General features: G+C 29.7%; 2 protein-coding genes across 2 annotated transcripts; one reads left to right on the top strand and one right to left on the bottom strand.

Annotated features, from left to right (window-relative positions):
• Nucleotides 1–758: 758 nt before the first annotated feature.
• Nucleotides 759–8515, bottom strand: LOC111279556 (UPF0481 protein At3g47200-like). Its single transcript, XM_089756393.1, has 5 exons — nt 8471–8515; nt 6689–6869; nt 6407–6495; nt 3710–4420; nt 759–3670 (listed from the first exon to the last, which is right to left on the bottom strand). The coding sequence occupies exons 1-5, from the start codon at nt 8513–8515 to the stop codon at nt 3053–3055; spliced, it is 1644 nt and encodes a 547-aa protein (XP_089612519.1). The 3' UTR covers nt 759–3052.
• Nucleotides 8516–12739: 4224 nt separating this feature from the next.
• On the top strand, nt 12740–13987 carry LOC149511079 (UPF0481 protein At3g47200-like). Its single transcript, XM_089756392.1, has 2 exons — nt 12740–13048; nt 13352–13987. The coding sequence occupies exons 1-2, from the start codon at nt 12740–12742 to the stop codon at nt 13985–13987; spliced, it is 945 nt and encodes a 314-aa protein (XP_089612518.1).
• Nucleotides 13988–25459: the final 11472 nt, after the last annotated feature.

Raw genomic sequence — 25459 nt, 5'->3', positions numbered from 1 at the left:
CTAATGGGATTTTAATAAATCAATTTGAACATTTTTAGAATTAAAATTTTATTAAAAATATTTTACTTAATCACGATTAACACTTTTTTAGTCTAATTATAAAAAAGGAATCAAATAATAAAGAAGAAAATTCATTTAAATTAAATTTTGTTAAAAAAATTTACTAACAATATTTTAATCAATCACTTTTAATACTTTTAGAATTAAAATTTTAAAATTTTAATTTCACATGGACTCTGTATTTAAATTTAGTTTATCTAAATTAAACTTAAATAAATTCATAAAAGTTATATATTTAAGTATAAATTTGTTAATTTATAAAAATAGATAGAGGTATTTATATCCATCACTTTTAACATTTTTTGAGTTCACAAATTTATATATAAATAGATAGATGATAGATAGATTAGATTATTTAAATATTTTTATGAAAAATAAGAATTAATTGTGTAAGGCACAAACAAAAAAACCTATTTGATTTTAAAATGATAATATTATTAATTTATTAATCCAATGCCTTCATCAACAAAGCTTGTTCATTTAAAGGCCCTGTGTTAATTATTGATAACATAATTAAATTTAATGTATAATTAGTCAATCTTTTATCTTTTTTTTTTGCTTAGGATAATTATTCATTGGTGCTTCCATCAATAGAATGTAATTATAAGTTTTACCAATTGAAAGTAATTTTTTTTATTTGAAAATTTTTATTATAGATAATTTTTATATAAAAATATTAAAATCCATAATTTTAAAAATTAAAATAAAATAAATAAATTCCTAACCTTGGTACTTGTCATATTTTCTTAAGAAAATTTCAATCTTAGAATAACAAGCTTCTTATGTAACACCTATACAATTTATAATGATTTCATTTTCAATAACGACATAATTTTCATGAATGAATGTCACTTTAGTATAAAAGGTAGTTCTAATAAATTGTCACATCTTGAAAAATGAGCCAATTCTCTACTAAGAATAATTCATGTTAGGTCGCTCAAATCACCTAGATGACAAAAAATGAGTAACTTAATACAATTGAGAAAAATTAATAATCTTGAAATATAAATTAATCATATATACAAATTAAGATAAAAGTTGAGAGAAAATTAAAATCAAGGTGAACAATTCTTATGACAATTTGAATGGACCCAATCTTAAATTATTGGTAGCCCCAACACCTGAATTATCTAATTCTACAAGTGAAAAATCTAATTAAAGCATTCAATGAATTACATAGTGCTAATTATTGAGGAAAGTATGCAATTGATTGTTGAGATTATCCCACGTCAATTGTGGAAGGGGATTTGTTATTGCAGATTGTATTCATGAGATTAGAGGTATGCAAGGGAAGATACTGCAATAAAGCATTAGTTGTAGGTGGAGTCGACTAGGTGAAGTTGATTAGACTGCATATGAGTATTGATCACTTACATGAATCAGGTTGAGTCAACACTAATTTAATCATGTGTAGTCGAGATTTTTTTAACGTCAATGTTGGGGTAGAATTTGTGTTAAGATAGAGATTTGTTAGATATTGACTCAAATTCTACTTGGGGATTGGTTTGAATTTCAATAAAATTCTATTAGTTAAAGAATTACTTGATAATTATGTTTATTTAAGGCTAAATATTCCTAATGGGTAAGAGTTCTTAGTAAATAGGAATTCTTGGTGATCAAATACATATAAAATAAGTATTAACTTTTAAAATTATGAAAGAGAGTTATGAGATCTCTATATGGGAGATAGGTTTATAGGGATGGTAAAAAAAAGTTTGTTTCGAAAATATTAGTTGCATAGGATAAAGGATATTTTGTAAGTTATACACTAGAAAACGTGAAAACCAAGATTGTTTTAGGGGCTTAAGATTAGTTTTTGTTTATGGTGAAAACTAGGATTGTTTTAGAGGCTTAAGATTAGTGTTTGTTTATGGTGTTTTGTACTATTTGTAATCTCTATGTTTATAGTGAATTTTCTCTCTCATCTGTAAATATAAGCAGTTGAGTTGAACTACATTAATATTGTCTCTTGCGTGTGATTTATTTCGTGTTTTGTGGAATTTGTTTTTATTTACTTGTTGGGATTTTTTAAGGAGAAACAACTTCCACAATGAGATCAATACAAAATAAATCACACGCAAATGGTAATATTTAACGTGGTTTGGCTCAATTGCCTATATTTACAGATGAGAAAGAAAATCTACTATAAACGTCAAGATTACAAAAAGTACAAAACACCATAAACAAATACTAATCTTAAGCCCCTGAAACAATTCTAGTTTTCATGCTCTCTAGTGTATAACTTACGGAATATCCTCTATCCCATGCAAGCAGTGTTTTCCTAAACAAACTCTATCCCATGCAACCAGTGCTTTCCCAAATAAACTCTTTTTCACATCCCTACAAACCTATCTCCCATATAGAGATTTCATAATGTTCTCTCATAATTCTAAAAGTTAATAGTTATTTTATATTTATAAAACTCCATTACTTGATCACTAAGAATTTCTATTTACTAATAACTCTTACCCATTAAAAATATTTATCCTTAAATAAACTTAATTATCAAATAATTCTTTAACTAATAGAATTTAATTAGAATTCAAACTGATTCCCAATTAGAATTTAAGTCAATATCTAACATTGATTTACTTTGGATTTAATATTAGTTTTTGTTCATGTGAATAACAATTATAAAATTCTAGAGAAAAAATACAAAAGAGAAATTAATTATAGAGGTCAGACTAAATTGTAAAAATAATATATTATAAGGAATTATTTTAAGGAGCTAAAAAATTTAATTATTTTATCAATAATCAAACGATCAACTCATAAAACAGATAATAAAATCATTAACATATATAGTTAATAAATTTACTAAAACAAAAAATTGAAAGGCAAAAAATAGAAGAAAAAAACATAAATATACTTCAATAACTTAATTATGATTATCTTTAATGAATTTATTTATCAAAGTAAATTACATAAACTTGGAGTAGGAACTCCATTGTTGAGATATTAATAATAAGAGAACACATTAGAGTGTGGGAATTCATTTAACATAAGGGAGAACTGAAAATACAGTTTGCAGCAGTGTAAGTAGAAGGATCAGAGCAGCCGCCAGACAGGAAATGAGTGCCCATGGACTGTTAAAGTAGTTGTGGTTCAAGTTTGCCATCCAGCGGTACCAACGTCTACTGCGATGTTCGTTTATCTCGTAGAATACTTTAGTGTAGTAGAAGCTGCAAGGGGAGTAGATGACACCGACGACTAGACCATTAATCATGGTGGCAACTGCTTTGTCATTACCTAACATGTTCTTAATAATTCTATGTTGGCAAAGTATTTCCACATCTTTTGGAGTGTGAATAAGGTAGTCCATAACAATCATAAAATCGGAGACATGCTTGGGATTTCTGTCTGCTAGGAACAGCTGCTCATAGGCAATGAGACTTCGGAGGAAAGGTTCCGTATAGTCTCCTATTTTAATTTTAGGTATATGTAAAGTCCCATTTGCAAACTTTATATCAAAATTGGACATGGTATTTCCATCGACCAATTTGAATTTGATTCCAGCCTCTTTGAGCTCTGTGGCACAACGAATGAAATCATTCTTTTTTTGTGAAGTTGAAGGAGGGCAACAACAGTGATACCCTAAGTCGAGTAAATACTTGATACATGATCTAAAGCAATTCGGATCTCCATTAACCACTTCGGAAGTTGAAGGATGAAAGCAGTAGTGATACGTAAAGTCGAGTAAATGCTTGATATCTGATAATCTCAAGGACGTCAGATCTTCTCTCTGGCGCCGCCTTTTGCCTGGTACTATTTTGTCCAGCATCTTACAGATTGCTTTATTGAAGATCATATCTTTATCATCCCTATTCTTAATCATACAAAATAACTCCCAAAGGACAAAGAAGGGAAGTTGATTTTCGATTAATAACAAGTCATGAGATAAAGCAAGATAAAAACCATTGCTGTAACCTACCACATCCAGCAAATTTTCTTGAGACTCGTTTAAATGCAAGCGAATTATCTGGACAATAAAGACACCATCAAGTAGCAACACTTTAACGAAATCATCTGAGTCAAGATCACTCACCGGTTCTGCATAGCATTTGCGAGCTTTAACTTCTAATTCTCTCATTTTCATGACATATACTGAAACATCAATCTCTCCTCTTTCTTCAAGAAGCTTTTGAAGAAAGTGAATCTTTTGCTCTTTCATTGCTACTAAGTGATTCTTATGCCGTTGATATGGACCGATTGAAATTACCTGTGGTTCGTACGCCTTCTCGTTTGCCCGACGAAGATAATTAGGTACTAAGGAAATGCAAGGCTCGGGTGATTTTTCTGATAAATTACTCTCAAGCATTTTGCCTATGTCAATGGAAACACTGTCTTCCAGTAGTTTCGCCTGTAAATTGTATAAAACTATGTTAGAAATAAAATGCAAAGTATTCATAGCATACCTAAATTAAAACATTAGTTATTTGTCACTTTCGTTTTTTTTTTTTTAAATCTTGTTCGTTTTCTCCTCTCTATTTTCATAAATTAAAATACTGTTAACGAGTAGTCATACTTAAATTAAGAGTATTCATTCAATTGGTATGGTTAATTACGAATCAAATTAATCAAAATTGAATTAATTAAATTATTTTATTTTATTTTTATTAACCAAACTAATTTATTAATTTCAAAAGTTTAATTAATCAAATTTGATTTGGTTAATTTTTGAATAATAATAAAAAAATTTAAATTAAATTAAATTTTAAATTCTTAATTTTTCATATTTAAAACAAACTAATTAAATAGAATCATCAAATAAAATATTTAAAAAAAAATATTTTATTAAAAACCTCTAACAACTTATAAATGAAATGGTCCCTTTAGCAGTGGAAGAATAATTCAATACTTTTCTCGGCTTTTTGGCTAAAAGATGAAGTGAAGATCAATTCAACCCATTTAAGAATTTTAGCTTATTTACCATCTTTGATTTTCTGAATTTTAAATTACGGTTTAACAGAAAAAAAAAAAAAAAAAAACCTATATTAATGTGACAGGCATGATCAGCTTATACGAGATACTTACTTGCAGTGCCATGCCAGCAATTGTGTTTCACTTGGTTTCTATATAGGAAGTTGCAAAGAGCTACAAAAAATTTGTATAAGAAATGGGAATTATGGACTCTATATATAGGCATTCTTCTAGCTCAAATTTCCTGTATCAAAGCAATGAATTTTCAAATACGATTGGCTGCTACCGGATAGCTAGTGGTTGAATGATAATTACAAAAGCAGCAATGATGCAATTGACCTGGTCACCCTGGACACGACTTGATTTTTTTTGGGTACAAAATATTTTAGACCACACAACGAGAGGTAATTACCTTTCATCCCATAAATTCTATTCCTTGTTTCATGATTTGAACATGAAATCTCCATTTTGAGAACTATCAGTGAAGAGCAATTCAAAACTTTGTTTGATTTTGTGGTTAAGATGAAGTGAAGATCAGTTCAACCCATCTGAGAATTTCAGTTCATTTACACATCTTTGAATTTTTTGAATTTTAAATTACGGTTTAACGGAGAAACCTATGTTAATGAGACAAGCATGATCGATTGTAATTTTTAGATTTAAAGATACGTGATATTTGTTCAGAGTGCAGTGCCATGCCTACAAATGGGTTTCACTTGTTTTCTTTGTTGGACGTTGCAAATGTTAAAAAAATTTATAAGAGAATAGAAATAATAGGAATGAATTTGATTTTTAGATGTAAAAAATATATTTTTTAAAGCTAATTATATCTCTAGATATAATAAAGTTTTAAAACTCTTTAAGTAGAAGTAATGCAAATGTTTATACATAAATTCCTTTTATAGTTATTGAATAATCATAACTGATGAATGACCATGTTAGTTTGTTTAAATATAATATAAACGTTTATGTTTAAACATTTATTTATGATCAAACATTGGTTACTAGAAATTTGTTCAACTTCAATCGAATTTTACCGACAGAATTTTTTCATCGGTAATTACCAATGGATTACCGACGGAATATAATTATAATAGAACCACAGAAAAATCGATAGAATACTGACAAAATTTGCTTACTGAAAAAATTCTTATGGTATTCCATAGATAAATATTTGGTGGGAGGGGAAAAAATTGGCAAAGGAATTATAGAAGAATTAATTTGTTGGTAACATATATAACGATAGATTAATCCATCTGTAAAAAATATTAGTAAAAAAATAAAATAGGAATAACTAAAGGAATATAAAAATAAATTAATTAATAAAATTTGGTTATCTATGGAAATTTTGTCAGTAAATACTATAAAAACCAAATCCCTAAATCCCTTTATTATTTTCTCCCTCAAAATTCCTAAATCCCTAAACCTTTTTCTCCTTAGCCCATGTCGCACTCCCATCACTCCATCTATCATTAATCAATTGTGACTTGGTTAAGGTTTTAGAGAATAAGAAGACTAAGAAGATAACAAAAGAGAATTGAGAGAAGAAAGTATTTTTTTCATTCATGAAAGTTAATTATAGCCAATGAATTATTGAAATACAACTATCTTGGAACAGTCGTGCAAAAGTGCAAAAAATACAAAATTGTAAAGTATTCCTAGCCAATAGATTAATAATTGACATCACTATCTTCTTTTTTGTGTTTACTCATTCTGTTGTTAGCTTTAAGCTCATCTCTTAGTGATTTTTGCTCCTTCTTTGCCATAGTCTTGCTCATGCCGCTCTTACTCTTTTCCATCAAGCTTATCACAATAACTTCCCTTTCACCAAATCCTTGTCCCCAAGGATCAAAACTTGAAAACTGTGACTTCAATACTATATAGTCTTCCTAAGTTGCATTATCAGGTCTTAAATTAGACCATACCACCAAGAGTTGAGTGACAACCCTATTTTGCCTCTTAACCATTTGTTTATCAATCACAGCAACAAGAAATACAAATGGTTGCCCATCCTTGTTACTTTTCGATAGAGCTAGGTTGGGAACTATCTTGTTTTTTAACTTTTTTTTTTAACAAGCTAACATGAAATACTGGATGAATCTTAGAAGTAGGAGGTAACTGCAATTAATAAGCAACTAAACCAACCTTGGCTAATATAGGATATGGACCATAATATTTGGATGAAAGTTTTAAACTTTTTTGAAGGGCTAAAGAGGTTTGTTTATAAGATTGGAGTTTTAAATACCCTTCATCTCTCATTTAGAACTCTTTTCCACTTCTTTTCCTATCAGCATACAATTTAATCCTTTGTTGAGCTTTATTCAACTGTTCAACCATCAACCTACTGACTTGTTCTCTATCTTTCAGTAACTTTTCCACATTCGTCAGTCTTGCTAGACTACTTGCATCCTATGTTAAGGATGGTGGTTTATAAGCATACATAGCCTAAAATGGAGACATTCCCAGAGAATTGTGGTAGCTTGTATTATACCACCATTTGACTAATAGTAGCCATTGAACCTAACTCTTAGGCTTAAGAAAATACATACACATACACTGTGAATATTGCTCCAAACACCGATTAATCTTCTCAGTTTGCCCATAAAATTTTGGATGGTAAGTTGTAACTTTTTCGGTTTGCCCATTAGATTTTGGATGATAAACTGTACCTAGATGAACCATGATTCCCAATAATTTCATAAACTCCTACCAAAATAGACTGGTGAAGATTGGATTCCCGTTAGAAATAGAAATTCTTGGTGTCCTATGTAGTTTATGAACTTGGCTGAGATATATATGAACTTAGGTTAAGGATAGTCATTTTGTTGATAGAATGTTTGCTTGCCTTATAATTAATGATGTCCTCACTGGAATTTTTTTTGGAATGCTAGGATCCTATCGAGAATTTGTTGAATACCTTGCAACTAATTGAGGTTATAGATGGTTAGTGAAAGATTGGTATTTCTATCACATCACACTGACATGATTAAATTAGAAAATACACTGCTTATTAGTATAGTAATCCATTTCTTTTTTTTTTTTTTGTTTTTTCTAGCTATACAAAATGGAAAATTGCCTCCTTTACACTGCTATGAGGTAAATATTCTTAGACATAACCTTTAATACATGGTGATTATTAAACATATATTAAGTTTTGAGTATGAAGTTTCTTTATATGCCCTAATAAAGTTTTCTAAATTAGTGCTTTAATCATGGATTGCTTGAAACCGTGTCATTATCAACAAATATGCTTGATTGATCTAAATATGACTAATGTGAAATGCCTGTTACTGATTTAGGTATGGTCAAACGCTTTAGGAGCTGTCGGATTCTTAGGAGATAGTAGTCGAATGAATGTTGCCATAAAAAAGGCACGTAAACATGTGGTATCTCTGTGTGATAGCTCAATAGTTTGCCATAACAGTTTCCTGGCTAGGCTCTTGTGCCAGAGCTACTATTTTGGTAGGGTGAAGCATGCTAAACCTAGTACTTTCGGAGTATCTGGATTTGGCATAGATCCAATGCTACCATCCATTAGTTAATATGATGTGAATAGGTCAAGTACCAAGCTTTAAATTTCTTTTAGGTGATGATTATTTAGGAGTTCAATCTGTAGAATAGATACTTGGATTCATTTTTATCTTGGCATAAGTTTCTGCATTAATCTATGTACAAGTTATCATTTTTGCGAACAAAAAAACTGCAACCCTTGATGTCTCACTTCAATACTGTATTTTTAAAATCTATCATACATTGATTGTATTAAATAATTTTATAGGTAATAAATCACTCTTAGAAATGGAATCTTGCATCTAAAATTAAGGTACGTTGCTCTATAACTTAAATTGTTTGGTTAATGAATATTTATTGTATCATGTCTTTCATGAAAAAGTTTAATTTGTAAAGTTATCTAACATAAACTGATAAACTAGCAAAATCATTATATTTTCTTTAAAAAAATGTTTTTGTTGCTTTTTATTTTATTTTTGATTTGTACCATAATTTTAAATATAAAACCCATAAAACTTTGACTTTGTTGTACTTGTCAACACAAATTTTTTTCAATAGATTGTCAATATATTGTAATTCTTGAAATGAATTTTCCTAAGTATGAATTGTGTTTAGTGCATGAGATTGGTAGGTTATCTTTGGTAGTAGCATTCGTTGCTTAATCTACTGCAAATATTTTCTAAGAAAGGATGAAGGAGTTCACCTTGAAGGTATGTTGGAAATATACTTTAATTCTCAAAATTCAATTTTCAATGGTATAATGAATGTAGGGCATTTTTGAATCTAATGTTTTTGTTGGCTTTGTTGTATTTCTCCTTTCAGTGATGTCCATTACACAGTGAGAATTATTAATGAGACAATTATAATACATAAGAAGTACCAATGCCTAAGTAAGCTTTTTCTTTTCTCTTTTTTTTTTTTTTTCCTTTTCCCCATTTCTCATTGCTTTCATCTTTTAGATTTTTTGACTAATTTATGCTTAAAAATTGTATGCTTGAGTCACTTTTAACAAATTGTATGTTAACATTAAATCTATTCATCAAAATGAAAATTTTTTATCTAACATGTGATGTACAACATTTTAAACTACTAATAGCAAATAGCTAAAAAAATTGTATAAGAAATGAAAATTATGGACTCTATACAGGCGTTCTTCAAGCTCAAATGTCCTGTTTGAGGCATCACAGCAATGAATTTTCAACAAATACAGTTGGCTGCTTACGAGTTGAATAATAATTACAAAACAAGCAATAATGCAATTGACCTTGTCACTCAGTCCACAACTTGGTCTTTTTTGGGTACAAAAAAATTTCAGATCACACAACGAGCAAATAATTCCCTTTCATCCCATAAATTCTATTCATTTTCTGACGTAAATTTTAATTTTTTTATAAAAAAATTCGAACATAAAATAAAAAAGGAGTTGAAGACATAAAAATTTGAATTTGAATTTTATTAGAAGTTATCTCTTAAATGATGGCATGAACCTTGCAATCTTTTATTCCAGAATCTCAATCTCCAATCAAGTATGCATTACCTGTTATTCGATTTCCATATCTAGATCCCAAATTACAGCCCAATGTTAGAGTCTCTTTTTAATAACCATACATAATTTTTTCTGCAGGCTCTTCTGCTCAATAATGAAATAAGGGTAATAACAAGGGATAAGACAAAATAAAAAAGAATGAATTGAAGGAGTAATTCTTGTATTAGGTGCAGGTTATTACCATTTTGCCCTTTGGGAAAGAATAATACATTTCTTTTGCAAATAACTATTGTGGTTTGGTGTTGGGTTTAGGCCTTCGAGGATTAAGATTTGTTAAGTCTTTTTTAGAGTTTTGACTTTTTAATGTGGGTCCTATTTAATAAAACGTTTTTTTTTTAATTTTTTTAATCATAACTAAACAATTAGGTGTAAATATTTTTGAAAATTGGATTTAAAAATTTAAATTTTTATAATAAGAAAAAAATATTTTATTTTGAGAGGGGCCATTTGTATGTTTTAGAGGGATACTTACAGATTTACAACATATCTAAATAAAAGTTTCAGAAAATGTTGGGTGGGAATGGCCTCCCGGCATCAATGTGGTGTCGACTTCATTGTCTTTTCTAATTTAATTTAGGATGTAAATGGTAAGATTTATGAGATGAAAGAAGTGACCTTTTTTTTTTTTTTTGTTTAGTTTAAAACTCAATTGATCTCGATTTGTTTAAGAAAAAATTTAATAAAATAATCATAAGTGTAAACAATAAAAATTAAAATATATTACTTGAAAATAATTAATTTCAAAATAAAAAAAATTCATCAATACTATATGTGCAAAATTTTGGATGTGATTAGGCATCTGAAAATTAAGAATGAAGTCAAAAGCCAAAGCCAAAAGTAGCTTAAGTGTTTCTACTCTAAGTCTCTAACGCTCAAATCATTGAAAAGGATAAGGAGGAAAAAAGGAGTGCAATCGCAAAAGCTAAAAGAAAAATGAGAGAATAAAAGTCAGTTAGTTATAGTTGTGTCGAGGTGGCAAACCTCTCCTTAATGTGGATTATTCATATTAGCTATCAGATTCAAAAATTTTGGAGATGTTTTTCCCACAATGATCTACCACATTAGATAAGTCAAATGACCAAAATACCCTTTGATCAGAAGAACTAAAATACCCTAAAACCTTAAAAACAGGTTAATTCTATTTATATCCCACATTTTCCTCTTTACACCCCATTTCTCTCTATGCCCAACTTTAAAAACCTCCAAACTCAATTTGCTACTCAAAACACTCATATCACCTAATTACGAACTTCCCTAAATAGCCCTCACTTCTCACCCTTAACCTCTTACCATTTCACACCTATTTTCCTCTGTTACACTATTATCTCTAACTTTCAAATCCTAAAAATCAACCTTTAAATCACTAACTTTTGAAGGAAATCAAGTCAACAAACTTCAATTTAGAGTCAATATGTCTTTGATTTTGTTTAATCTTAGTTAAATTTTTAGATTTAGTTATGTTTTGTTAAATAATTATCATCAAATTGTTGATTCCATATTCACATTTTTGAAAACTTTAAAAAAATTTTAGAAATGTAAATCCGAAACCTTTTAAAAGTTTTCAGAAATGGTAACCGAAAACTTTATTTTGAAATGTGTAAATTTTAAGTTGAAATCAACGTTTAAATGACATATCTCATTGTTTGTTTGGCACTTTTCATATTCACTGAAATTTTTTCAAATTTGACTTTCTATTTTGACAATTTATAAGATAAGAAATGTAATTTTAAAGATTTAAGGTTTGTGATTGAAAAAGGCATGGAAGAAAAGAAGAAAAAGAGAAGAAGAGAAGAAGAGAAGAAGAGAAGGAGAAAATCATGTATAGAGGGCTGAAAAGTAATTTAATAGTGTATTTAATTAGTTTTATTTAAGGTCAATTTTGTAATTAAAAAATTTTTGGTGTGAAAAGAAATTATTAGGGTTTATCTAGAAGCACTCCTAAAAATATCTCCTTCTTATGGTAATATTATTTTGCCCTTATAATCTTAGATATTCACATCAAATACCAATAAAAGCTGATTTGCATTATGGGTCGACCTGGCAATAAAAAATACAATATGATGATATTATATATAAACGATACGAAAAAAATACAAAGGTAACACTATTTAAAATTTAGTAAAAATCATATATGAATTTAATAAAACAAAAAATATGTATTTTATATTTTATGTTGATACGAATTGTGACACGTATTTTTTATATAAAATATGATATGAATATACAAATTATTAATGTTTTACACAACATGAATATATGAATTATTAGATCTGATTAATTAAAGAGAAACAAAAATTGTATCAAGTCATTGCTCATGTTAATTATAAATTATTACCACCTTGACCCGCTAGTAGCAACTAACAAAAGAGAGAAACAAAAATTGTACCGAGTCGTCGCTCAAGTCTATTATTATTTTGACTGAAATTTTTTATCAATTTCAGAGAAACCAAGTAATTAAACCCCTTTTCAGATGAACAAGTCTCATGTCATGCACTTTTTGCAAATTAATTAAGAAAATGATAGCATGAAAATGTTATTTGCAAACATGGAATAGTGGAAATTCCGTAAAATCCTTCCTTTAGAGGTAGCTTTTCTCTGTTTGGGTCACATTAATTCATCTGTGGTAGGCTTACTTTTGAAAGTTTGGCATTTCTATTTGTAATAATAATTAACCAGGTTTGGTGCAATTCGCAGAAGAAAGTGATGGCGGACGACCTTGTTTCGATTAACATAACTGAAATGATTGCAAGATTATCCCCAATACAACCTGAATGTTGCATTTGGAAAGTGCCTAATTATCTTCACAAAGTAGATGGGAAGGCCTATGAACCGCAGCAACTTGCAATCAGTCCTTACCACCGCGGTAAGGTTCACTTAGAAGTAATGGAAGAGCATAAGTTTCGGTATCTTCAAAAGCTACTTGAAGAAAAAGAGGAGATCAATGATGTCTCAAACTATGTTAAGGCAATGAGAGAATTAGAGACAAGAGCTCGCAATTGCTATACGGACACTGTAAATCTTGAATAATATGATTCGTCAAAATGATGCTCCTCGATGGTTGCTTTATTGTTCAGCTAATTCGGATGCATTTTAACATTTCGTTGAGGGTGGACAATGACCCCATTTTTGAGGTGCCTGATTTGCGTTTTTCCTTAACGCCGTGATTTGTTATTACTTGAAAATCAAATTCCCTTCTTTGTTGTATTGGAGTTACTTGGGATGATTGGGATTTTCGATAAGGAAGATTTCACTAGAAAGATTTTGGAATTTGTACGCGTTACCAGATTTAAGTTTTTTTAAAAAGATGGTGCAAAGTCGATCGATGAAATCAGACATCTACTGGACTTGATACATGAAAACTGGAACCCTTCACCTACAGAAATTGCGGCCAATCGAAATACGAAAGAAACGAAAACCAGCCTCACACGTTGTGCCACGGAACTCAGAGAGGCTGGAATGAAGTTCAAAAAGGTGAAGGGACAGAGCTTGTTTGATATTAAGTATGAAAAAGGGACTCTGAAAATCCCAACCTTGGAAATCAATGATTGGACAAACTATTTGCTTCGAAATCTCATTACCTTGGAGCAGCATTCCCCGTGTGGATATATAAATCATATCACGGATTATACCTTATTCATTAACTGTCTTATTAACTCTGCAAAAGATGTGGAAATACTCACACACTGTGGAATTGTTCCCAACTGTTCAGGTGATCATGAAGCAGCTGCCACTATGCTTACGGACTCGGTAATTTACTCCTCCTCAACCTACTACTACCGTGAAGTATCTGACAAAGTGAACGCATATTGCAGACGAAGCCGGAACAAATGGCTTGCCAACTTGAATCACAACTATTTCAACAGTCCTTGGGCACTTATTTCCGTTCTTGCTGCTGCAGTCATCCTTTTACTTACCCTCACGCAAACCATATTTTCTGGAATTGCTCTTTAAAATACAATTATTTACCGTGAGTGATGTGAACTTATTATTACAACTTAGTACCACTTATCTTTTGTGTAATATTAGTTTAAGAGTGATTTGAAAGTAATTTATTATTGCTTGCTGCTTTTTCCTAAATTGAGGCAGATAATTAATCCAAATAGTTAAAGTATTATATTGAAAAAAAATGGTCAAAAAATTATTAAGACCACAATGATTTAACCAAAAAATATATGAACTTTAAAAGTTAAAATTTGAATTTTGAACTTAATATATTGACGGTGAAAGTGAGTTGAAAATTTTATTGTGTGATTTAAATTAGGATAAAGGTTATGTATAGATTGAAAGATTTGTATGAACTTAAATTTTAAAATTTTGAAGATTGAATAATTGATTTATTAAAATTCTTTGATAAATAATAAAAAGAATGCTTATTTGGCTGCATATTTAAAGCTATCCTATACATTATCAAAATAGTTTTTACACATAAAATTATTCATAAACAAAATTTTATCCAATAATCTTATATGTTGTAATATATATATATATATATATATATGATTTGCAAGTTCAATAAGCATTTATATATCAATCTGTACAATTGACTTGATAAAGGATCGTGAGAGGGTCAATGCAACGAACAAAGTTTTGGGCTATCGCTTCATTCAGTACACATTTATATATATATATGGCAGTCATTTTATCCATTAATGAATACTATTCTTAAATATCAAGACGACTAAGACTCCATTTAAGAGTCTGGTGGGAGCATTTTCATTGCACCGGTGTGTTTAATAACTTGACGCCATTTGGATATTATCCCATCTAAATATCTTTATATTTCAATATTAACAAATTATTATAATAATGCACCAAAATTAATTGAGTACAATTATTTCACTCTTTAGATTTTTTTTTTTCAGTTATAAACATATAAATAAACTTGATTAATTATTATATTGGGACAATGATTGTTTTTATTTGTTGGTAACTAAAATAATCTTTCATTAGTTATAATTAAGTGCAATTAATTTATAATTCTAAGTTAATTGAACTAAATTTTTTTTTTCTTATTTGCTACGTATTAGGATGTGTTTACAAATTTAATTTTATAAGCAATTATAAGCTAGAAAATAATTAGGACTAAAGATTTATATTTGTTCAATAATTAGTTGAGGGTGTATCTTAATGGATAATTAAATTTTGATCACTTATATTCTCTTATTTTTAACATTCAATCTATTTTTAAATATAAAAAATATCATATAATCTAATCAATGTCAATAATTAAATTTCCCACGGGTGGATGAATTGATGATGACATAAGCAAGAGCTTTGGTGCGACATCAATGTCAATAATTAAATTCCCTACAGTTAGATGGATTGATGATGCAATAAACAAGAACTTTGATTGTGACATTGGAATGACGTCAAGGGTGATGGATTTTCAAACTGCAGTGACAGATACCTTACAAGCTCTATTTATAAATTAAGTGCCCAAAATCATTTTGTTTTGTATAAGAGTGAGAAAAAAAATTGCATTTCGAGTTAAATCAGGTTTGTAAGTCTTTGGGTGAACAACCATGTCGAACGGTCTAGGTAAGAATGAGGTAATCGAAACGTAGCACAAGGGATTTATAATTTGCCCAATACTGTGGATTCAGTGGTCTCGACCGTTCCATTAGTTGGGATTGCTCAAGGGCTACATACTAGTTGTCTTTAGGGTTGGCATCGGGTCGGGTTCGGGGCGGGTTTTGCTCGCCCTGAACCCGACCCGATTTAATACTTTATAAACTCGAACCCGAGCCTACCCGAAAATTTTTTTGATTTTTCATACCCGAACCCGACCCGACCCCGATATCACGAAACCGTACCCGACCCGACCCGACCCGAAATTAATAAAATATTATTTTTTAAATATAAAATATTATTTTTTAAATATAAATATTTAAAAATATTATTATATAAATATATATAATAAAAAATTAAATAATTAAATTAAAAAATATATTTTTATATAATATCGGGTCGGGTCGGGTCGGGTTTTAGGCAAACCCGACCCCGACGGTTTTCCTTATTTACCCGACTCGACCCGACCCCGAAACCCGAATTTCAAAAAAAAAAAACCGACCCCGTGGGGTCGGGTCGGGCCGGAACCCGTCGGGGACGGGTTAGCTCGCCATCCCTAGTTGTCTTTCTATAGACAAATGTCGACCAGTCCTTCCAAATTGTGACAACAACAGCAACAACATTAGTATTGGTAATAGATGAGGTGATATTAATAACAACAATAATAACATGTTGGGATTCTTTTTTTACGCAGAAAAAAATTTTACAATGAGATCAATATAAAATAAATCATACACAAAAAGCAATATTTAATGTGATTTAGCCTAATTATCTACATTCACATATGAGAAAAAATTCACTACAAACATAGAAATTATAAAGAGTACAAAACATCATAAATAAACACTAATCTCGAGCCCCTAAAATAATCTTAGTTTTCATGCTCTCTAGTGTATATCCTATAGAATATCATTTATCCCATGCAATCGATGTTTTCTTGAACAAACTCTTTTTTACATCCCTACAAACCTATCTCCCATATAGAGATATCATAACTCTCTCTCATAATTCTAAAAGTTAATATTCACTCTATATTTATAAAGATCCATTACTTAATCACCAAGAATTCCTATTTATTAAGAACTTTTACCCATTAAGAATATTTATTCTTAATTACCAAGTAACTATTTATCTAATAGAATTTCATTGAAATTCAAACTGATTTTCCAATTAAAATTTGAGTCAATATCTAACAAATCTCTACCTTGACACAAATTCTACCACAACATTGACTTTCAAGAAATCACAACTATACATGGTTGAATCAGTGTTGACTCCATTTGATTTAAACAAGATTGTCAATACTCATGTACAACCAAATTAACTTCACCCAGTTGACTCCACCTGCAATTAATGCCTTGTTGCAGCATCTTCTCTTACATGTTTCTGATCTTAGGAACAGAATTTGTAGCAACAAATCCCCTTCGATAATTGATATGGGATAAACTCAACAATCTCCCCATTTCACACATCTGGCCACAGGGGAGAGCTTCTATACTCTACTCACAAGGAGATGTTGGCAACCTGGCTCTGATACCATTTGATAGGATTTTTTTAAGCAAAAATAAATTCCACAATGAGATCAATACAAAAAAACCATACGCAAGAGGCAATATTTAACATGGTTTAACCTAATTGCCTACATCCATGGCTGAGAGAGAAAATATGACACCCTAATCTCACATTGGGATATTATGTGAATATGCTATGGTATATAAGTTGAGACTTAAATCTAAAATCTGTGAGACACCTTTTGTGCAACAAAACCATGAGACCTTCGGGTTAAATGAACAATAACTCATAGGTTGGGTACGAATCTCCACAAATGGTATTAAAGTGGTCACCAATCGAACATGAGCTAAGTGCTACACTATAAGAGCCACCTCTAGAATCCTGCGAGAGTTAAGTGCTATATGGTGGGAGCCATATCTAGGATCTCAACGTTTGGTGTGATCTTGTGATCTGTGTGTACTTTGTGTTGGGCTTGACAGAGACATCAAGTTTTAACAAGAGGAGTTTGTGAAACCCCAATCTCACATTGAGATATTCTAATGACCTGCTATGATATATAAGTTGAAAGTTAAACCCAAAATATGTTAAGTGTCTTTTGTGAGACAAAACCGTATGATCTTTAGATCAAAGTAGACAATACCTTATAGGTTGGGTGCAGGTCTTTAAAGAAAATTCATTATAAACGTAGAGATTACAAATAGTACAAAATACTATAAACAAACACCAATCTCGAGCCCCTCAAACAATCTTAGTTTCTATACTTCTTAATGTATAATCTATGGAATATCCTTTATTCCACACAACTGGTGTTTTCCTTAACGAACTCTTTTTCACATCCTTGCAAACTTATCTCTCATATAAAGATCTCATAATTTTTTCTCATAATTCTAAAAGTTAATACTCACTCTATATTTATAAAGATTCATTACTTGATCATCAAGAATTCCTATTTACTAAAAACTCTTATCCATTAAAAATATTTATTTTTAATTATCAGGTAATTCTTTAATAAATAAAATTTTATTGAAATTCAAATCAATTCTCAATTAGAATTTGAATCAATATCCAACACAACATTGGCATTGGAAATAACAACTCTACTGACGGTAATAGTGGCAACACCATTTCTGGTTGTAACAAATTCAATATTGACAACTGGAAGAAAGTTTGGCACGCTTCCATTAGCAAATAAAGAAGGTCGACCGATGATTTTTGTTTTAAACTTTTAATAATTAAATAATTGCTAGCTTATTATACAGTTAGTTAGGGTGTTGCAATGTTGTTTGAGTAATGTCTCTACTTTACTTGAAGTCAATGCAGTTCAGTGTGTTGTGTTTTGTATTTTAAGTTTGAGTTTGAGTCTGAGTTTGGGTTTGTCCAAAAGGTTCACCCATGATGGATTTCAAGCAGGTCTTGGTCTAGGTTTCTAGTTTCAACTCCTGCAATTCCTCACTAGTCCTGTTACTAAAATTGTATGTAATAAAAAAAAAACTTTGTTAGTAAATGGTGCACTGCTAAACTTATTTCATGTGACTTGTTTTATAATTGTTAGGCCCAAAAGGCTTAATCCAATTGAACATTCACGTTAATGAAGTGACACCAAACAATCAATCAATCACATAAAAAATAATAATTTAACGTGATTCATTTTAAAAGACTTCTTTCTATGAATAAGAAAAAAAATTAACTCATTATAAAAAATTACAAACACATCAACAAATCAAACACTTATAACCAATACCATATACTCTCACATTGTAGATACTTAATTTTATCTGAATTGATTGAAATGAATCTTGAATTGCTTTCTCGATTTTGATGTATCTAATTTAGTTTTGGACATTTTGATCATGTTTATTGTATTTTGAGTTTAATTATTATAATATATATTTTATTAATTAATTAAAAATAAAAAATGGTAAGTCAAAAATAATTATACATTCTTGCAAATTCTATTAGGTGTTATGTATCTTTAAATCCCACAAACAATGCCATATCAAAAATTATTAGGCTGTATTTTTATTTTTCTCAAGTTAAAGTAACCTGTTAGTTTCAATGTCTTGCATACTAACAACATTCAAATATATAAGCTTCTTGAAAAATTAACAATGTCATAATTGATTTCTGTGTTGTACACTTTGCCATTCCAAGGACATTAAACTCCGACCTTAACCTTCAACTTCACCTTAATTTTCCATAAGATTTCTCTCTGCATCTCTCCTTAACAAATACAAAAAACAAAAAACAAAAATTGGTATCAATCGTCACCTTCAACATGTGTCCCAATAGAGCCACTAGAATGGTCATAGTTAGCAATGCTAACCTCATTCTACAAGAATTGAGAGGGAAAATCAGTGATTTCTTTAATATTATAGCTTCTAATAAATAGCTTAGCCGACTGTAACTTGCTTGCCATAGATGACCTATCCGTGAATTAAATGAAGCAAGAACCCCAAACTTGGTAAAAAAAAAACAAAACAAAACAAAACTACCATTATTACTTATCAAACTTGTAGACAGATGACCAATGAAACAGAGAAACATATTTGTTAGACATTTGGTAGAAGTTTTTAACTTAAAAAGAATGCACGTGGTTGTAATATATGCATGTTTGTTTAGATCCATGGAAACCCAGCCCAAACAAGTCCTCGGAACCCGTTGTTTATATAACTAAAGTTTCCGATGAGTGGTTCCAAATACTAGGCTGCTGATCTCCTTGATGTTTTTATAAAAATATTCCAATATAAAATAAGAAAAAAGAGTTGAAGATGTTAGAATTCAAATCTTAATTTTATTAGATACTATCTTTTAAATGATTACATGAACCTTGCAATCTTCTATTCTAAATCTCAATCTCCAATCAAGTATGCATTACTTGCTATCTGATATCCATCTTTAGATCCCAAATTACTGCCCAAAGTCAAAGTCTCTTTTTGACAACCCTGCACAATTTTTTCTATAGGCTGGTCTTCTCAATAATGAAATAAGGAGTGATATAAAGGGGAAACACAAAATAAAAAAGAACGAGTTGAAGGAGTAATCCTTCTATTAGGTGCAAGGTATTACCATTTTGCAAGCTGGCAGAATGAGCTATAATCTTTATAAAAGAAAAAAACTGTGAAGATATGTATATACCATTTCGAAAACAATTGCCTTGCTTGCTCTGTCATCTCTCCTTTGGCAATCGCAATGGTACAATCAAAGTAGTTCAGACTAGTTTAGTACTATTGTTATGGTTTGGAAAAGCTTGATTTGAAAAGTATGTTTAAAAGTGTGGTTAAAAATATAATTTAAAATTTTAAGTATTTAAAATTACTGTGAAAAAGTACTATTTGTGTATTAAAATATCCAAAAAATATGTATAAAAGAATAAAATTTTAAAATTACAGGAATAAAAAATAATTTTACCTTTCAAAGTGCTTTTTAACAGCATCACACCTCCAATAGCTTTTGCGTTAGGTTTGTAAAACCAAGCTTTTTGACCGCAAAGCTTAAAATTTTCATCCAGTTTAATATTGAGGTTACGGTGGAAAGACAAAAACACTTTTAGACGGAGGCTAAATGTTACTAAATAAGTGAACTGCACTTTAGAGTTTCATGCACTTTCAAGAATTAAAAGGCATAATGACTATATTTAGTTTATAGTGCTTAATTCTTACACTAAAAACTGGATAGAAGTTAAGATCTTATAGTAGTAAATTTTTGGCAATCTCATAATTCTTTTCTAGGTTATAGGTAATTTAACTTGATTCTTTGTAGACTTCCAACAGTGAAGCCAGGATTTTAAATTAAAGAGAAGCAAACTAAAATCAAATCCATAACTTAAAAATTTTTATTTAGCATAGAATAAATTATTATTTTATCAAAAGTTATAAAAATATATCTAAAATATAATATTTCATACATGTAATTATAAACAACATACATAAAAAAATCAAGTTAAGATAAACAAAACTTCAACTATATTAATTAATTATTTTAAATTTAAGTAACATTTTGTATACTAGTATTTATTACAAAACAAAAAATATGTATTTTATATTTTTATATTGATAAGAATTGTAATACGTAATTTTTATATAAAATACGATATGAATATATAAATTTTTTAATATTTTATATAATACAAATACATAAATTGTTAAATCTAATTTAATAAAGAGAGAAATATTAACTCACATTTCTATCTACCCAACCTCACATATTTTTCTTCTACTTACTACCCAATAAAAATATAAACCCAACTACTTCAATTTTTTTTTTCTTTCGAGTTATTCTGTCTCTATGACTTTTTATAGGGGATAATCTTGCAATCATTTCAGTTAGGTTAATCGAAACAAGTCGTCCGCCATCACTTTCTTCTACGAATTGCACCAAACCAGGTTAATTATTATTACAAATAGAAATGCCAAAATTTCAAAAGTAAGCCTACTACAGATGAATTAATGTGACCCAAACAGAGAAAAGCTACTACTAAAGGAAGGTTTTTACCGAATTTCCATTATTCCATTATTCCAAATACCATTTTCATACTATCATTTTCTTAATTTATTTGTGAAAAATGCAATACATGAGACTTATCATTTTCTTAATTCATTTGCGAAAAATGCATGACATGAGACTTATCATTTTCTTATTAATTTGCAAAAAATGCCTGACATGAGACTATTTCATGTGAAAAGGGGTTGAATTACTTGGTTTCTCTGAAACTGATAAAAAATTTCGGTGGCAATAATAATTGACTTGAGTGACGACTTGGTACAATTTTTGTTTCTCTCTTTATTTAGTTGCTATTAGCGAGCCAAGGTAGCAATAATTTATTATTGACATAAGCAATGACTTTATACATTTTTAGTTTCCCTCTTTAATTAATTAGATCTAATAAATTATATATTCATCTTGTGTAAAATATTAATAATCTATATATTCATATCATATTTTATATGAAAATTACGTGTCACAATACGAAAATATAAAATACTTGTTTTTTGTTTTGTTAAACTCATATATAGTTTTTACTAAATCTTAAACAATGTCATTTTTATATTTTTTTCGTATCATTTTTATGCCATGTTATTATATTATATTTTTTATTACCAGGTCAACCCATAATGTAAGTTAGATTGTAAGGGCAAAACAATATTTCCATTAGAAGGAGATATTTTTAGGAGTGCTTCTAGATAAACCCCAATAAATTTTTTTTTGCACCCAAAATTTTTTTATTACAAAATTGACCTTAAATAAAAATATTTAAATATACTATTAAATTACTTTTTAGCTCTCTATACATCATTTTCTCCTTTTCTTCTTTTCCTCTCTTTTTCTTCTTCTTTTTCATCCTTTCTTCCATGCCTTTTTCAATCACAAACCCTAAATCTTTAAAATTACATTTCTTAGCTTGTAAATTCTCAAAATAGAAAATCAAATTTGGAAAGATTCCGGTGAACATGAAGAGTGCCAAACAAGCGATGAGGTAAGTCATTTAAACATTAATTTCAATTAAAAATTTGCACATTTCAAAAATAAAGCTTTTGGTTATGCATTTTTGAAAGCTTTTAAAAGTTTTCAGATTTACATTTTTAGAAACTTTTTAAAGGTTTTGGATTTGCATTTCTGAAAGTTTTAAAAAGTTTTAAAAAATACGAATATGGAATCAATAATTTGACGAAAGTATTTTAACAAAAACATACTAAATCTAAAAATTTAACTAAGATCAAACAAAATCAAAGACATATTGACTCTAAATTGAAGTTTGGTGACTTAATTTTCTCCAAAAGTTAGTGATTTAAAGGTTAATTTTTAGGATTTGAAAGTTAGAGATAATAGTGTAAGAGAGGAAAATGGGTGCGAAATGGTATGAGGTTGGGGGATGAGAGGTAAGGGCTATTTCAGGAAGTTTGTAATTAGGTGATATGGGTGTATTGAGTAAAAATTGGGTTTGGATTTTTTAATGATGGGTGTAGAGAGAAATGGGGTAGAAAGAGGAAAAATGGGATGTAAATATGATTACCCTATTTTTAAGGTCTTAGGATATTTTAGTTGTTTTGGTTAAATGGTATTTTGATCATTTGATCTGTTTAATGTGGTAGATTATTATAGGAAAAACTTCCCCGAAATTTTGGGGTCTGATTGCTGACATGGATAATCCATTCATCCTATGCTCACCTTAATTGAATCGAATGACATGCTACTCTGTGAGTACTAAATAATATTAGGCCACTTCAACCATGACCTGTGCCACATTAGGGAGAGGTTTGCCACCTCAACACAACTATAATTATCCGACTTTTATTCTTTCATTTTTTTAAAAAACTTTTGCGATTGCATTCCTTTCTTCCTTCTTATCCTTTTTAATGATTTGAGCGTTAAAGACTTAAAGCAAAAACACTTAAGCTACTTTTGGCCTTGGCTTTTGATTTCTTTCTTAATTTTCAGATGCCTAATCTTATCCAGAAATTTGCATAAATTGTATTGATGTATTTTTTTTATTTTGAAATTGATTATTTTCAAGAAATATATTTTATTTTTTATTGTTTATTTTATTTTCAATTAATATATTCTATTTGCATAAATTGAGATCAATTGAGTTTTAAACTAAATAAAAAAAAAAGTTCACTTATTCCATCTCGTAAATCTTACCATTTACATCCTAAATTATATTAGAAAAGACAACAAAGTCGACACCACATTGATGTAGAAGGCCATGCCCCACCCCCCCAACATTTTCTAAAACTTTTATTTAGATATGTTGTAAATCTATAAGTATCCCTCTAAAACATACAAATGGCCTTTCTTAAAATAAAATATGCTTTTGTTATTATAAAAAATTCAATTTTTAAATAAAAAATTCAATTTTTATATAAAAAATTCAATTTTTAAATCTAATCAATTTGCAATAATATTAAACATCTAATACCTTAGTTATCATTAAAAAAATTTAAAATGATTTTATTAAATATGACCCACATTAAAAAGTCAAAACTCTAAAAAAACTTAGCAAAATATTAAAAATATGTAAGATTGATAGAACAAAAAGACAACAAATCTTAATCCTCAAAGGCCTAAACCCAACACTATTGCAAAAAAAATGTATTATTGTTTCCCAAGAGCATATTATTGTAGACACCGATTTTGTCCGGGTCTACTGTCTTTATTTTCAGTTTAATATTAATAATAATTTTAATAATAATAATAATAATAATAATAATAATTAAAAAAAAGAAGAAGAAGAGAAAGAAAAAAAAAACAGAGGGCTAGAAAATGGTGGTGTCGCCTGCCCCAGTAACCCTATTTAGCCACCAGACTAGTCCCATCAGACCAGCCATGCTTATGACCTTCGCCACCCCTACAACCACGCGTTACAGACACCTACAGCCACATTTACAGACTTTTAGACCACCTTTCTAAACATATGTCCGGTTCTATAAAGACCCTAGCTTCCTCCATTTCCAGAGAAGGATCCATACACAAAAACCCCAGCTCATTTCGTTCAAAAAAAAAAACCTTTTTGACATAGGAGCTAAAAACGCAAACAACCCCCCAACACCAAAACAAAAAAACTAAACCAAAAAAAAAAAAACAACACAGTCCTCCCCGTAGAGAGGAACCTAGCGCCAAAGAAGGTACCTACAACAAGAAAAAATAACATTAGTTTTGGTTTTACAAAAAAAAAAAAAGACCGAAAGCTTTAAGCCCCGATCTACGTCGATCAAGGCAGTTTCTGGCAAAACGGGCACCAGATCTAAAAGATCACGAGGAGGTGAATGTTTGGGAAAGTTTTATGTTTTTCAACCATCGACGACGGCCCACCAGCGACGATAGGGGCGACGGTTGGCACGACGGCACAGACGCCAGAGGTCGAACGTCAACCGAGCCTCAGAGCTTCCCTCTGCAATTTTTTGTGGTAAAAAAAAGGCAGAATGAATTGAAAAAAAAAATTCGATCTTATATAGAGGGCTGAGACTTAAAACGATATCGTTTAAGGAAAGACCCAAAATGACGTCGTTTTAGCCAAGAAGGATCCGCGCGTAGACCCGGATCTGACCTGAGATTCGTGCAAATCGACCCGCCAACCCGTTTTAGCCAGCCTTGAACCAGTCTAGATGAACCGCTAGTGAATCGTTCTGAATCGCTGGACTACCCAAACTGCTGATTGAACCATCGAACTGGTCCAGACCAGTGTTGATCAAATTGTTGACCGATCCGGTTCAGGTAAAAAAAAAATTTTTTAATTTTTTTTATATATTATTTTTATAATATTTATGCATACTAAAATATTTAAATTTGTTAGAATAATTTTTTATGTAGTTAAAATTTCTATAATTTTGTTAATTTTAAATTTAA

Source organism: Durio zibethinus, chromosome 27 (assembly GCF_047325235.1).
Source record: "Durio zibethinus cultivar Kanyao isolate XHJ-2024 chromosome 27, ASM4732523v1, whole genome shotgun sequence".
NCBI lineage: Eukaryota > Viridiplantae > Streptophyta > Magnoliopsida > Malvales > Malvaceae > Durio > Durio zibethinus.
Note: the sequence above shows the minus strand (reverse complement) of the source record. Positions and strands in the feature narration are given on the sequence as shown.